The sequence below is a fragment of the Rana temporaria genome, chromosome 10 (genome assembly GCF_905171775.1).
Source record: "Rana temporaria chromosome 10, aRanTem1.1, whole genome shotgun sequence".
Classification (NCBI taxonomy): domain Eukaryota; kingdom Metazoa; phylum Chordata; class Amphibia; order Anura; family Ranidae; genus Rana; species Rana temporaria.
This window is the reverse complement of record NC_053498.1, coordinates 136,005,794-136,022,459: the sequence shown is the minus strand read 5'-3', so window position 1 is coordinate 136,022,459 and position 16,666 is coordinate 136,005,794. Positions and strand designations below refer to the sequence as shown.

General features: G+C 44.6%; 1 protein-coding gene across 1 annotated transcript in view; it reads left to right on the top strand.

Annotated features, from left to right (window-relative positions):
* PEX14 (peroxisomal biogenesis factor 14) overlaps nucleotides 1-16,666 on the top strand; it is a 197,803-nt gene that overhangs the window by 146,718 nt on the left and 34,419 nt on the right. Inside the window, exon 5 of the mRNA XM_040326349.1 lies at nucleotides 15,726-15,811. Within this exon, the coding sequence (XP_040182283.1) occupies nucleotides 15,726-15,811 (86 nt within the window). The remainder of the gene's footprint in view (nucleotides 1-15,725; nucleotides 15,812-16,666) is intronic.

Genomic DNA, 16,666 nt, shown 5'->3' with positions numbered 1-16,666 from the left:
GGCACTAGTTTGGGACAGATGGCACTGGCAGGTGGCACTGATTAGCAGTGGCGGGTGACACTGATTGGCAGTGGCTGGTGGCACTGACAGATGGCACTGATTTGCGGTGGCACTGGCAGGTTTCACACTAAGCCAAGTGTAACTGTGTGAAACTAACAGAGGAGAGAGAGAGGAGCTGTCAGCTCGATGTCGAGGGTGGGCAGGACCCAGCAGCTAAATTACACCAGCCAATGATTGGGTTGCTTTAGAAAGGGTGTGGGGCCACATACACGTAGCGGCCCGCCCAGATACCATCCCATTGGCTGGTGTAATATAGCTGCTGGGTCCCGCCCACCCCCGACATCGAGCTGACAGCTCCTCTCTCTCTCTCCTCTGTTGTCAGTTTCACACTCAGCGCGGCGCTTGATGCTGCCAGATCTGCTGAGTGTGGAGAAGGGAGGAGGAACGGTGGTCAGTGTAAAATATCGGCCTAATTTTGATAATAATTGGCCGATGCCGATTTATCAAAAATTGCCAAATATTGGCCAATATATCGGTCTACCGCTAGTATCCATATATCGGAGCTGTAGAGCGGCCGCGAGTCATGTGACCGGCCTGAAGACTGCTCTAAACAGGTATTTAGAAGCCTCGTTTTTAAAGAAGACTAACGGTGTGTGCTATGCCAGGCTCTAATAGAGGGTCTGGCAAAGACTTGTATGAATAGGTTTACAAACACTTTAAATCGATGGGTTTAGTTCCACTTTATAATTTACTGCTGTTCAGGTGCTCTGGGCTTCAGAAAAATGGCAGCCTCCAGCAAGAAGAGACATGGACAATGCTGGAGGCAATTTACAGTACCCACTAGTTTTGGTAGCATAATTATTATTGTGGAATGTATGTTCCTTGCTAAAGAACATTCTTTTTTATCAAGTTGTTATGGGTAAATTTCTGCTTTTAATACCTCTCAAAAAATGATTAAAATGTAGTAATGACAGTTAAACTATCTTAGTTTTGAAAACTGCCCTGTAAGGAAGGAGTGATACAGGCTGGTGACAATTGGTTATAGTTAACCCAACTCTAGGATAAGTGTCAGAAGCGATTATTACCTTCCAACCTCCTCCTTCTCATCTCTCAAACCTTTTTTGCTGCAATCATTGGGGAAGATTCAGCTACCTTTTGCGCCCTCTTACGGAGGCGCAGCGTACCGTTTCAACGCTGCGCCTCCGTAAATTACGTGCGCTACGCTTCATTCATGAAGCAGTAGCTACGTAATTTGCGCGGGCGCTCCTTAAAAATGCCCGGCGTAAGGGCGCGTAATTTAAATGATCCCGTAGGGGGCGTGGATCATTTTAATTAGACGCGTTTCCGCGCCGAACGTAGTGCGCATGCTCCGTCGGGAAACTTTCCTGACGTGCATTGCGGCAAATGACGTCGCAAGGACGTCATTTGCTTCAAAGTGAACATAAATGGCGTCCAGCGCCATTCACGATTCACTTACGCAAACGACGTAAAATTTAAAATTTGCGACGCGGGAACGACGGGTATACTTGGCATTGGCTGCCCCTGCTAATAGCAGGAGCAGCCTTACGCAGAACCCGACGAACGCAATCGACGTAAAATGCGTACGCAGGGCTCGCGTAGGGTTGTGAATCGGCGTTGGTATGCAATTTGCATACTATACGCTGACCACTACGGGAACGCCACCTAGCGGCCAACGTAAGAATGCAGCCTACGATACGACGGCATAAGAGCCTTATGCCAGTCATATCTTAGGCTGCAGTCGGCGTATCGAGCTTTCTGAATCAGGAGCAGTCGATACGCCGGCGCAACTACGCAATTGCGCTGCGTAACTATGGTTACGCAGACGCAATTGCTTTCTGAATCTACCCCATTGTTCTACAAGGCTGCCCTTGTATTCCTTGTTAAAAAAAGGGAAATTTAGTAGCCTAGAAGTGGACAAGTGGCATTGCTAGGAGGAATGAAGTGTGGCACAACATAGTTACACCCTAAAGTGGACACCGTAGGCAAAGCTCCGACCTTTTTTTCATTGGAACGTTGGAAGGTAGGGTTTGTTACAATAAAATATATCTCATTCAGCAATCATTTATTATAGGTTACTTCAAACCTTACCAGCCCTCTGTTTTAACGTTTTTATAATTTACATACATTTTTGAGCTGTTGGAACATGCTGTTCCAAAAGCATATCACTGTAAACATATTTACAAATTATTTATAAGGTGATTTCATGGTAATTCAAAGTTGATTTTCCAGCCTTCCCTTCAGTCTTACACAGTTGTACCCGCTCCTCTCCTGTACCAAAACTTCTTACTCTGATTTCACTGCACACTGTGAGCTTCTCACAATGTGCAGTATGTGTAGCGGCTGGCTTTTAATTTTTGCAGCGGTGGGCGGACCTCCGCTTTAAGCTTCCTTGGCCGACCACTGCGTCTACGGTCCTCAATGTTGCCTGTTTCTTTGTGCTTCTTCAAAAGAGCTTGAACGGCACATCTTGAAAACCGTGAGCTTTGTAATCTTTGCCTGGGAGGGACCTTACTGATGCAGTTTAACTACCTTGTTTTCAGTCTTGCCATGGTGTATGGCCTGTGACATGAAAATGTCTACCATAACCTCACCTTTTGTAGCAGAGTTTGGCTGTTCCTCACCCAGTTTTAAGCCTAATACACAGCTGTTTCTGTTTCCGGTAATGACTGTGTTTCAACCTACATATGAAAGCATTCTTACTTGACAGCATTTCTCCAAACCTGGTAAAGTGGTTGTAAACCCATACAGACCACTTTAACCTATAGGTAAGCCTAGCTCTCAAAGGGGACGCACATGTACGCCCTTGTGCCCAGCCGTACCATTTTGTCGACGTATATCGTTGTGCGCCGGTCCTCAAGTGGTTAAAGTCAGCAACTACCAACACTCTACTGGCAGAGAGAGGGCAGGGGTGGAGCAAACGGGGATGCTGAGCCGGTTCCGGATATCCCCCTTATCAACCAGTTACGTAATTGTTTAGAATGCCAGTGGCTAGAAGGGTGCGCAATGAAAACCTGGGGCTTTGTGTAACTAAAAGGCAGGTTTGATCTACCCGCTGGCTTCTATATCATTTTGGGGCAATTTTTGGGCATTTTGCCAAGGCACTCCTTAAGAAACCTGAAGGCACCTAAGGGTGCCCACTGCCTGGGCACCCTGATTGAAAAAGACAGGTCTAAGAAATTAAAATTTTTCCCTTCTGGGTAGAATTTCATATCTAAGTAGGAAAAAAAGAGAATGGATTACGCAATCATAAAAAATAAATAAATAATGGTTTTAGAAAATTTTTTTTTTTTTGAACCACTTAAGGACCGCCTCCTGCACATATACGTTGGCAGAATGGCACGGCTGGGCACAAGCACGTGCAGGCACGTCCTCTTTAAGTGCCCAGCCGTAGGTCGTGGGCATGCGTCCGCGACCCGGTCCGAAGCTCCGTGACTGCGGGACCAGCGGACCCCGATCGCCGCTGGAGTCCCGTGATCGGTCCTCGGAGCTGAAGAACAGGGAGAGCTGTGTGTAAACACAGCTTCCCCGTTCTTCACTGTGGCGCTGTCATTGATCGCATGTTCCCTTTTATAGGGAAACACAATCAATGATGTCACACCTACAGCCACACCCCCCTACAGTTAGAAACACAAATGAGGTCACACTTAACCCCTTCATCGCTCCCTTGTGGTTAACTCCCAAACTGCAATTGTCATTTTCACAGTAAACAATGCATTTTTTGCTGTGAAAATGACAATGGTCCCAAAAATGTGTCAAAATTGTCCGAAGTGTCCACCATAATGTCGCAGTCACGAAAAAAATCGCTGATCGCCGCCATTAGTAGTAAAAAAAATGTTTTTTTATAAAAATGCAATAAAACTATCCCCTATTTTGTAAACGCAATACATTTTGCGCAAACCAATCGATAAACGCTTATTGCGATTTTTTTTTTTTTTACCAAAAATAGGTGGAAGAATACATATCGGCCTAAACTTAGGGAAAAAATTTTTTTTTTATATATTTTTGGGGGATATTTATTATAGAAAAAAAGTAAAAAATATTGCATTTTTTTTTTCAAAATTGTCGCTCTATTTTTGTTTATAGCGCAAAAAATAAAAACCGCAGAGGTGATCAAATACCACCAAAAGAAATCTCTATTTGTTGGAACAAAAGGACGCCAATTTCGTTTGGGAGCCACGTCGCACGGCCGCGCAATTGTCAGTTAAAGCGACGCAGCGCCGAATAGTAAAAACTGGCCAGGTCCTTTAGCTGCCTAAAGGTTCGGGTCTTAAGTGGTTAATCACCAAACGCTAGGCCCCTGAGATTTTTTTATTATTATTTTTTTTCCTCTTTTTAGAGCTCCCCCTACCAGCCATACCCATCTCTAGGGGTCCCTCTCTCTGTATGCCCATTTATCTTTCATTTATGGTAAGTCTTGGTGTTTTCAAGAGGTGTAAAAAGTGATGGCGATTCACCCAACCGGCATCTACTAAAAATGGAAATATACATTTTGGGTGGACTAACCCTTTCATTCCAAATTTGCAATACAATTAGAGGGAGAAAAGTCCACAGAAGCAAAGCCTTTCTAAATAGAAAGCAAAAATACACCCATGGGACGTACATTTTTACGATCGGCTACAAACTTCCCTTAGCATTAAATGGTGACCTTTTTCTCTAAACGTTTTTTTTTTTCCTCTTTTTTTTTCTTATCTGACTTGTGTTGTTCAATAACCCCCTGTCAAATATCCTATCCTGGCCCTCTTAATTAATTATAAATCAGTGCTGTTGTTTGGAAGAGGGGGGAAAATCATAATAGATGTGTTTTCCTAAATTAAAATGTAAATGTAATTACCCCATAGATTGTGAGTGAGTGAGGCCTTAGTTATTAATATTCTGCTTCACGGTCGCCATGGCAACGGCCTCACCCAATCCCGAGACCCGTATTAGGCATGTCACAAAATTAGCAATTTTTTTCTTTCTTTTTTTTTGCCGTGGCTGGTTAGATTTATGGAGTCGTTTTTATGACATTTAAAAAAAATCGCCCTTTTTTCCTTGTTTACTGACAATTCTGCAATTTATTACCAACCTTGCTTTCTTTCCGCGTTAAAATAAATAGAAAACAATTTAACCCTTTTCCCCCGCAAAATGCCCTCACTTTTTTTTTTGAATGACGGTCGCCTCTATTTTATCGTCGTATGAAGTACATGGAGTTAAAATGTTGATTAATCCGGATAAACAAGACTGATAATAATGCTGATAAATGACGCTGAAATTACTTTTTGCCCGTAATTTATTACATAAAATATCTTGTGTTTGACATGCGATTAGTTCCCCGGTGCATCAGTCAGCATGATGGCGGATCTTGTGAGGGACATCTGCGCTTGTCACTTCAAGCCGCTAGATACTGCGAGGGGGGGGTGGGGATATCACATTAATTTCTTCCTAGATTCACTTAATTGCTAAATTGTGAAAAAGCAACAGCGCTGTTTTTTCCTGTCTAAAAAGGAGAGAACTACTGTCTCAACGGCTCATCCCAACCAATCACATTTCAAGCTGTGTTTTTCCAACGCAGGTTGCAATCTGATTGGTAGTTACAGCTTTTCATAGATGGTCCTTTTCTTCCCACTGATTTATAGCTTTAACCACTTCAATACCGGGCACTTTCACCCCCTTCCTGCCCAGGCCAATCTTCAGCTTTCAGGCTTTTCGCACTTTGAATGACAATTGCGCGGTAATGCAACACTGTACCCTGTGGTGGAAAGTTATCATTTATGTTATGGTTGTAAATATGGGATTAATAAAAGTGTCTTCTCTGTATCAATAAATGTAATACTTTTTCTCTTTTTCGCAGCGCTATTTTTTGCTTTAATTTTTATATAGACAAAAATGTTTTTATAGCTTATTTTAATTATTTACATGCAATATTAATTTTTCTATGACAACCCAAATTACATTTTTATAATTTTTTTTCACACAAATGGAGCTTTCTTTAAAGCGGTGTTCGCCCCCCCCAAATTTTTTTTTAAAAAAAACAGCAGCTTCAAATACTGCAGCTGCTGGCTTTTAATAAATGGACACTTACATGTATGGAGTCCAGCGATGTTGGCACCACAGCTGATGTTTCCATCAGCTGTCGGGTGCTGCCATTGCGGGTAAGGGTCCCCGGCACTGTAACCTTTTGGCTTCACGCCAGGAACACTACTGCGCATGCGTGAGGCCCTGCTCCTCTCTCCTACTGGCACGGCGGCCAGGGGAAGGGAGCCCCGTGCTGACGTCACAGGCCGCAGCCCAAACTCCCGGAAGTGGGAAAGGATACCTGCCAAGACAGGTATCCTGTTCACCCCCCCCCCCAAAAGGTGCCTATTGTTGTATCGGAGAGGGGCAAGGAATCCGATGAACGGAAGTTCCACTTTTGGGTGGAACTCCGCTTTAAAGTGATTGATTGTAAAGGCAGAATTATTTTATTTTTTTATCTTAATGCATTCTATGCGTTAAAGGGGTTGTACAGGTTCGTGTTTTTTCACCTTAATGCATCCTATGCATTAAGGTGAAAAAACTCCTGGCAATTGCAGGCCCCCCCTCAGCCCCCCCGTTTTACTTACCTGAGCCCGTTTACCTGCTCTGCGTGTCCCTGGCATCCTCTTCTCCACGGAGTATCGGCAATGATTGGATAGATTGATAGCAGCGAAGCCATTGACTACTGCTGCTGTCAATTAAATCCAATGACACAGTCGCCAGGGGGGGCGGGGCCGAGTCATACACTCGGCGGCTATGGATGCCGACTGTGTGACACAGGAGTGCACACGCATGGTAATCCCCTTGGGAGATGACTTCCCAAAAGGGGGTTAGCTATTGCGGGGAGGCGCCGTGGGACCCCAGAACAACAGGATCGGGGCCACTCTGTGCAAAACGAACTGCAAAGTGGAGGTAAGTATCATATGTTTGTTTTTAAAAAAAAAAAAAATTAAATGATCCTTTACAACCCCTTTAAGATAAAAAAAAAAAAAACCTGTGTGCAGCAGCCCTCCACAGCCCCCCTAAAACGTACCTAAGCCCCATCTCGATCCAGCGATGTTACACAAGAGACTCAGTTTGCCAGGAAAGCCTTGCATTACGGTGTGTAGTTACAGACAGAAGAACAGGAAGTGAGGATTTCTCAGAAGAAATAAGGACATTTAAAGCAAAATGGAAGGATGAGGTAAGTGAAGGAGGCTAAGGTAAAGGAAGCTATTGAGGGAATTTTTTTTCTTACCTTTACAACCCCTTTAATTGAAATCATTTTTTTTTAAAAGCGTTTTCATTGCAATAAAATAATATTTTTTAACCACTTCAGTTCCGGAAGATTTACCCCAGGCTATTTTTTGCAATGCAGTACTTTGTTAATTCATACTGACAATTGCGCGATCGTGCGACACTTTACCCAAATAAATGTTTTGTACTCCCTCCCCCCCCCCCCCACACACACACAAATAGCGCTTTCTTTTGGTGGTATTTGATTACCTTTGCAAAAACACCAACAATTTTGAGAAAGAAAAACAAATATTTTTTACTACCTGCTGTAAAACATATCCAATAAAAAAAATATAGAAATCAAATTTCTTTATCAATTAAGGCCAATATGTATTCGGCTACATATTTTTGGTAAAAAGCAGGCGGTGGCTGCAGCATTGGGAACATGTTACATGTTCCACCCTAAACACGGGTGAACTTATCCTTTAATTATGTTGAGTTTTAATATCTAAAAAAAAAAAAAAAAAAATCCACCTTTCCTTTTTCTGCTATTATGAGACATAAATGGTGGTTTCAGCGAGGAGATGGGATCAATTCTTGCAATTTAACCCAGCGGCAGAATTCCAATAGCTTATATTGAAATTGCTGGTTTTCTTTCAATAAAATGAATTCAAACTGTGAAATTATGGCCCATTTTTGATTTAATATTTAACCAAATTTTAATTATTTCACACTTGCCTGTCCTGCTGCAGATTTTCAGAAACTTTGGTCTGTAGGAAAGTTTCCTGGGCCGATCTTCACACTTCCAGGGGTGGGGAAGAGCGTGTCATTGACTGCTGTGGTTCCTCCCAACAACCCCCATGTTTCTATTGTGCTCGACAGTGACAAGGACCCGCTATTCAACCAGCCCTGGGGGTCTAATCTGATGAGCTTCGGGAGTTATTATTATTATTATTATTATAATACACAATTTTATATAGTGTCAACAGTTATCACAGCGCTTTACAACGTGAGGGCAGACAGTGAAGTTAGGGCTCTTTCACACGGGGGAACCTCAGCTTTCTCAGCGGGGATCGCTCCGTTGATCCCCGCTGAGCCGGCGGAAGACAGGACGGTCCCCGCACACTGTGCAAAGACCGCCCTGTCTTTTCTCCGCTCTCCTCTATGGGGGAATCGGATGAACATAGACCGTCTGTCCTGGTTGATCCGACCCACAGACGGATAGAAAAATAGGGTTTTCCTTCGTCTGCAGAATCGGAGGATTGCCGAACCGGGCGAGTTTGGGTGTCAGCGGATGTTCATCCGCTGACACCCGCGATCTCATAGGGACCAATGTATGTCCCTTTTTTATCTGTCCAAGGATAGATGAAAAAGCAGACATGCGGTCCGCCCATGTGAAAGAGCCCTTACAATAGAGGAGGAATCAGAGGGCCTTGCTCATTAGAACTTACAATCCAGAAGGGAGGGTCAAGTGATACAAAAAGGTAATAGCTGTAGGGATGAACTGATGGAGAAAATGAAAGTACAGTTGTTGGGTGTGGGTAAGAAAGGCTTCTCTGAAGAGTAGGTTTTTTTTGGGATCGTCTAAAAGCTAATAGAGTAGGAGGTGATCAGACAGGTTGGGGTAAGGAGTTCCATAGGATTGGAGAGGCTCTGGAAAAGTCCTGGAGGCAAGCAAACGAGGAGGTGACGAGAGAACAGGAGGTCTTGAGAGGAACGAAGAGAACGATTAGGTCGGTATTTTGAGACTAGACTAGCAAGTTGCTACAGAGCCAAGTTTTTACACATTTTTCGATAATTATGAAGTTGTTTTTTTTTTCCAGGTTACTGCTTTTTGACATTTTCTAATCCCCTGGCAAAGGGTTGCTTTAAGCAGATTTCTCAACGTCGGTTATACCTCTGGTTTAACTGGAAACTCCGATTAAAAAAAAGAACTATTGTTTTGTTTTTTTTCTTCCACCCCCCTCCTTTTTATTTTGTCAGATATTTCAAAGCAAAAAAATGCCACAAAGATGAGGTTAAATTAAGTTGTTTTTGACATTTTTCCATGGAACCAACACCCTTGGGTGTGCCACTCCATTTACCTAGCAAGAAAAACTAGTGTTTTGTTCTGTATCTGTTCATGAGGGTGGATAATGGAGAACAGCACAATCCGACTTCCTGGATTCTTATTTATCTTAACATGCTCCCAAATATTTGGTTACTACTATTGCACAACCTTCCCTGCGTTTTATTTGTTTGTTTTGCATAAAACCGGAATAGTGCAGGCAGATAATATGAATTATAATTTACATGGTGTACTTGGTTGGAGTTCTCTTTCTAAAGACCTTTTTTTTTATTATTATTATTTTAAAAGGCAAATTTTAAACAAGACTTTTTTTGCATTTTTTATTTATTTTTTGTATTTTACGGGACATGTAATCTGCTTAACTCTTTCATGTCTGGGGTTAATAAAAAAACATGATCAGACCAGATTTTTAAGCATTGGTATGAGCTGGTAAACACTTTAACTGCTGTGCATACTAAAATGGTTTTCACACCTTTTTTTTTAGCATACATGGGGAGTTTTTTGGTGATTTGTTTTTGAAAATATCCCAAATATATTTTTATAATTGGCAAAAAAAATGAGGAAAAAAAATCATTTTTATTTTTTTTGTATTTTTTCACACATTTTGAATATTGTTCCACCAGGCAAGAATGCACGCTTCTTCTGTTGCATTTTCTATAATATAGTATAAATGTGGAGTTGGAAAGAGTTAGAAACTAGGGGCCAGATTGATGTACATTTGCGGCGGCGTAACGTATAGCATTTACGTTACACCGCCGCAAGTTTTACGGGCAAGTGCTTGATTCACAAAGCACTTGCCTGTAAAGTTGCGGCGGCGTAGCGTAAATCCCTCCGGCGCAAGCCCGCCTAATTCAAATGGGGCGTGGATCATTTAAATTAGGCGCGTTCCCGCGCCGAACCGACTGCGCATGCTCCGTTTTGAAATTTCCCGCCGTGCTTTGCGCGAAATTAAATCGCACCGATGTGATTTTTTGAACGTCGACGTGAGCTACGTCCTTTCCTATTCACAGACTTGCGCAAAAAAAAAAAATTATTTAAAATTCGACGCGGGAACGACGGCCATACTTTAACATGGCAAGTCTAAAGATAGGCCAAGAAATTGCAGCTTTAACTATACACCGGGAAAAGCTGACCAGCGACGACGTAAGAGAATGCGACGAACGCGCGTACCTTCGTGGATCGCCGTAAACAGCTAATTGGCATACCCGACGCGGAAAACGACGCAAACTCCACCCAGCGGGCGCCAAAGTATTACACCTATGTTCCGAAGGCGTACGAAGCCGTACGCCTGTCGGATCGAAGCCAAAAGCCGTCGTATCTTGGTTTGAGGATTCAAACTAAAGATACGACGCGGCAAATTTGAAAGTACGCCGGAGTATCAGTAGATACTCCGGCGTACTTCTTCTGTGAATCTGGCCCTAGGGTTGCACCGATACCGGTATCAGTGCCGATACAGAGTACTTGTGCAAATGCTCCTATACCCGAAACCGATACCTTTGCGGTGCGATTTAAGCCTACACAAAATGAATCGTTTCAAACCGCACTGCAAAGAACCGCATGCGATTTGAATAAGAATGTGGTGCGATTTCTGTCCCAATTTCATGCGGTTTCCCGCACCACTCCTGTGTGAACCCAGGCATGTTCTAGTGACTTCAGAAGCGGTGCGGGAAACCGCATGCCGTGTGGTTTGAGGCCATTTATTTAGTTTTGTGCTCGGATCACACCGCAAAGGTATCGGTACTCTGCATCGACGAGCACTTGACAGAAAGTTTCGGTACTCGTACTCGCCGGTAAAAAAAAAAGTATTGGTGCAACCCTACCACAAGGAAGTGGACCCCAGTATGCAAGGGGGACCCGGTCCTTGAAGGTCCGTCATGACCTGGCCCGCCGTGATGGGTGAAGATTGGATCTGGCTGTGTTTTTTCCAGCAGTATCCTGCGGCAGGAATGGCAAGTCAAAGAAGATCCTAAGGAACTTATACAGTTCACTTTTTGCCTTGCCTGTTTTTTACCACTAAAATGTGTAATTATAACATACCTGGTGTTCAACATTACCATGCTTCCCCTGCACTGTGCTCAGTGTCTGCCAGCGCTCCTGTGGAACAGCGTTACCTCCTTACTCCGCTCTGTCATAGCTGCCGAAAGGGCTGGGGGATCGCCGCCTCTGAAACACGCGGTCGGCTCTCCCTAGAGATGCAGCCTTTCTCTTCCCGAGCGATGTCCTACATCCCAGGAGTCTTCATGCATTTTTTTTATTTCACCTAAAAGAGAGGGGAGGGTCTTTCTCAGCTAAGCACACCCTCCTGTCTGCATGCCTGAGTTAAAGCAGGGGTTCACCCAAAAAAAAAATGTTAACATTAGATTCAGCCGAGTTGTCAGAATGACAATCGGCTGTTTTTTTTTTATTCTATCCCCGTACATACCGTATTTTCATCGCCGCTTCCGGGTATGTCTTCTGCGGGACTGGGCTTTCCTAATTGATTGACAGGCTTCCGACTGTCGCATACAGCGCGTCACGAGTTGCCGAAAGAAGCCGGAATGCGAGTCGGCTCTATACTGCGCCTGCGCACCGACGTTCGGCTTCTTTGGGCAACTCGTGACGCGCAGTATGCGATGGTCGGAAGCCTGTCAATCAATTATGAACGTCCAGTCCCGCAGAAGACCTACCCGGAAGCGGCGGTGAAAATACGGTATGTACGGGGATAGAATAAAAAAAAAATGCCGATTGTCATTCTGAAAACTCGGCTGAATCTAATGTTAACATTTTTTTTTTTTTTGGGTGAACCCCCGCTTTAAGGGCAGATGTATTCCAGGAAGTAAATGCTGCATTGATCATCTACCCTTACTCAAGATGGTTTTTAAGGCCCCGTACACACGATTGGATCTATCCGCTGAAACTGGTCCGACAGACCAGTTCCAGCGGACCGATCCGGTCGTGTGTAGGCCCGAGCGGACAATTGTCCGGCGGATCGGACAGTTTTCAGTGGACCAAAATTGGTTAGCATGCTAACCAATCTGTCCGCTGGAAATCTATCCGTCGGACGTGTTCGGTCGTCTGTACAGACTCACCGGACACGTCCGACCGACCGCCATCCCCACGCATGCGTCGTACTGAATCGACGCATGCGTGGAAGCTTTAAACTTTAAGGCCGCCCACGTCGCTGCGGCGACGGCGCGGCCACGCCCCGCGTATTGTTTACGTGCGGATTTCTGTCTGATGGTGTGTACAACCATCAGACAGAAATCCGGAAGCCGGACGCAGCTGATCTGTCCGCTGAAAACGGTCCGGCGGACCGTTTTCAGCGGATAGATCCGATGGTGTGTACGGGGCCTTAAAGTGATTCTCAGCAAAATAAAGCATGGAGACATGGATGGGGGAGTTTGCTTTGAATACCATAGGTTAATTAAATAGCGTCTTTGGTTTGTGGTGCTCCGATATCGTTTAGTTGCCTATGAGCTGGAAGTAAGAGGCAGCAAAAAATCCCAACTGTTTCTAACCCTTTGCTGTAAGTAAAACTACAAACAATAAAAGCTTGACCATAAGTGGGTTTTATATCACTCCCATGGGTATATAAGGGTGCTGAAAATGTGGGTTCAGAGGTCAGATACCCCCTACTGGAATGAACTCCAAACTAAATTATACATTTTTGTTAAACTTACATTTAAAGGGGGGAAAATTAACCACCCTTTTTTTTTGTGTTTTGATAAATGTAAATACCGTGAGACCCGTAAAGGCCCAGAAGATGAACATTTGCAGCCCCTGCTGATATCTAAGGGGTTAAGGGGAAAATATTAATGCCAGCACGAAGAGTGTAACCCCAAGCTTCGGAGTCTATGGCATCTCCTGGAAGTGAGCGATTTTTATTGCCCCCTCCCTTTCATTATTAATGAAACGGGACTGGGATGATCTTTCACAAAAGTTCAGCAAGTCTATAAAGCCTCAGAGCCGAAATGCCATCTCACTCGTTTTACATTAAGTGACACAAGTCTGTCTTGTGGCAAAATTAAAAAAGAAAAACGAACATAAGAATGAGGCAGGGAGAGCCAGGGTAAGAGAGAGAGAGAAAAGCGGGCCAAGAGGGAGGGGGGGGGTTTGAAAGACAACTGATATCTTCTGTGGATAATAGATGGGACTGATCCGATGCGTTTTTCTACAGTTAGGGTTACACCACCACGCATAAGACCTCTTTTAAACTGCCTGTGAATTCAAAAAGTAAAGATTTGCTATCTATAAAATGTCAATTATTCCTAAGCATTACCATGAAAGAATTACATTTTGTGTCTGTGCACTGGCGTTCAGTAGACCTAAAATTGTCTCTCTGCAGCGTGAAATCATCTAAGGCAGTGGTCTCCTAACTGTGGCCCAGGGGCCCGGATGTGGCCCATTGCCTGTCTTTATCCAGCCCTTGGGGCACTATTACTTCCACTAACTCCAACGGTGGGGCACCATTCCTCCCGCTGACGCCCACAACGGGGCACCATTCCTCCCGCTGACGCCCACAACGGGGCACCATTCCTCCCGCTGACGCCCACAACGGGGCACCATTCCTCCCGTTGACGCCCACAATGGGGCACCAATGCCAATGTAGCATCAATATTTAAAAGGGGCCCAAAATACATCCCTGGGAATTACAGACCAGTTGGCCTAACATCAATAGTATGCAAGCTCATGGAGGGGATGATAAGGGACTTATATACAAGGTTTTAGTAATGAGAATGGTATCATTCGCAGTAATCAGCTTGGATTCATGAAGAATTGTTTTTGCCAAACCAATCTATTAACCTTCTATGAGGAGGTGAGTTGCCATCTAGATAAAGGAAGGCCCGTAGACGTGGTGTATCTGGATTTTGCAAAAGCATTTGGCACAGTTCCCCATAAACGTTTACTGTAGAAAGTAAGGTCTGTTGGCATGGACCATAGAGTGAGTACATGGATTGAAAACTGGCTACAAGAGCGAGTTAAGAGGGTGGTGATAAATGGGGAGTACTCGGAATGGTCAAGGGTGGGTAGTGGGGTCCCCCAGGGTCCTGTGCTGGGACCAATCCTATTTAATTTATTCATAAATGATCTGGAGGATGGGGGTAAACGGTTCAATCTCTATTTGCAGACAATACTAAGCTAAGCTGGGCAATAACTTCTCCGCAGGATGTGGAAACCTTGCAAAAAGATCTTAACAAATGAATGGGGTGGGCAACTACATGTCAAATGAGGTTCAATGTAGAAAAAATTCAAATAATGCATTTGCGTGGCAAAAATATGAATGCAATTTATACACTGGGGGGTAAACTCTGGGGGAATCTATGATGGGAAAGGAGTTGGGGGTCCTAGTAGATGACAGGCTCAGCAATGGCATGCAATACCAAGCTGCTGCTTACAAAGCAAACAGAATATTGGCATTAAAAAGGGGATCATCTCCAGAGATAAAATGATAATTCTTCCACTCTGCAAGACTCTGGTCCAGCCGCATCTGGAGTATACCGTCCAGTTCTGGGCTCCAGTCCTCAGGAAGGATGTACTGGAAATGGAGCGAGTACAAAGAAGTGCAACAAAGCTAATAAAGAGTCTGGAGGATACTAGTTATGAAGAAAGGTTGCGAGCACTGAATTTATTCTCTCTGGAGAAGATACACTTGAGAGGGGATATGATTTCAATTTACAAATACCGGACTGGTGACCCCACAATAGGGATAAAACTTTTTCGCGGAAGGGAGTTTAACAAGACACGCAGCCACTCATTAAGATTAGAAGAACCTTAAACTACGTAGAGGGTTCTTTACTGTAAGAGCAGCAAGGATGTGGAATTCCCTTCCACAGGTGGTGGTCTCAGTGGGGGTTTCAAGAAACCATTAGATAAGCACCTGAATGACAACAACATACAGGGATATACAAGGTAATACTGACATATAATCACACACATAGGTTGGACTTGATGGACTACTATGTAACAATTCCTCCCGCTGACGCCCAGAATGGGGCACTACTCCTCCCACTGACGCCCAGAATGGGGCACTACTCCTCCCGCTGACGCCCAGAATGGGGCACTACTACTCCCGCTGACACCCAGAATGGGGCACTACTACTCCCGCTGACGCCCAGAATGGGGCACTTCTACTCCCGCTGATGCCCAGAATCGGGCACCATTCCTCCCGCTGAAGCCCACAATGGGGCATTTTTTACTCCCATTGATTTTTACTCCCATTGATTTCCTAATCAGACAGAACCCCCCCCCCCCCACTTTCGTGGAGAAGGTGTGCAGGAGCTGTGTAGATCTGTTTCTTCAGCATGTTGGCGGGGGGGGGGGAGGCCAACCTTAACATGCATTGTGTTCAATACTGTTGACTCCACTTTCTCTAGCAGCAGAATGGTCTTTATGATATATGGTCCTTAAAATACAGTTTCACATATCTGTCCATATTTCCTTCATACAGGTCCGCCTGGCTCACGCTGGAGAGAATATGGAGCCCTGGCAGTTATTTTAGCTGGGATTGCATTTGGCTTCCACCAACTGTACAAGGTAAGTGCTGGTAGACCTTTCAAATTTCTGAACTAAGCCACTTGCCTGATTCATGGTATCATAACAGGTTCTCTTTATAGCCCAAATCCTACTTACCTTTCCCATCACCCCCTCAACTGCTCTGTTCCGCCAGAATGAATGTGCATTGTGATAGGCCCAGCACTTTTACATGGGGCTAGGAAAGGAGTCCATAACCCTGTATAAGCGCTAACCAGTCAGTCTGCAGTTTACACTGGGCTTTTCCTCCACACTTGCATGACCAGTTGAGGCCACAAAGACTACAGAATGATGAGTATATGTTGCTGGTTTGTGGAGAAGTTAAAGTGGTTGTAAACCTCAGATGTAAAATATGAACAATGCATATCCCTCTATAGCAGGGGTGGCCAACCAGTGGCCCGCGGAGCCCTCTGATGTGGCCCGCGACCTCCAGCTCTGGAATGGGGGTTGGCAAGCCCAGATCGCAGGTTCCCGACCATCCATACCACAGCATTAGTGTTGTGAATGAAGCTGGTGGTAGAGGAAGAAAGCGTCTGCAAAGCAGAGCCCCATAAGCCAATGCTTCCTTTAGAGCGCCGGCTTTTGCCACAGAAGGAGTCTATGGCAAAGTTCACCTAACCCGCAGGATAGACACGGGTGTAGTACGCTGCACCCGCGGTGTGGGCAAACTCGGCACATCAGTGTGAAAACAGTCTTGGGCCCTTTTCACACGATCGGCCCGACCCAATCGGATCCTCAATTCACCTCTATAGAACGGCAGATGTAAAAAGACTTTTGACAGCTTATGCCCATCTATCTCCAATACGCAAAAAAAAACAGAAGGGAATTTGTCCCCTTCTTCCAGCTGGGCAGATCAGA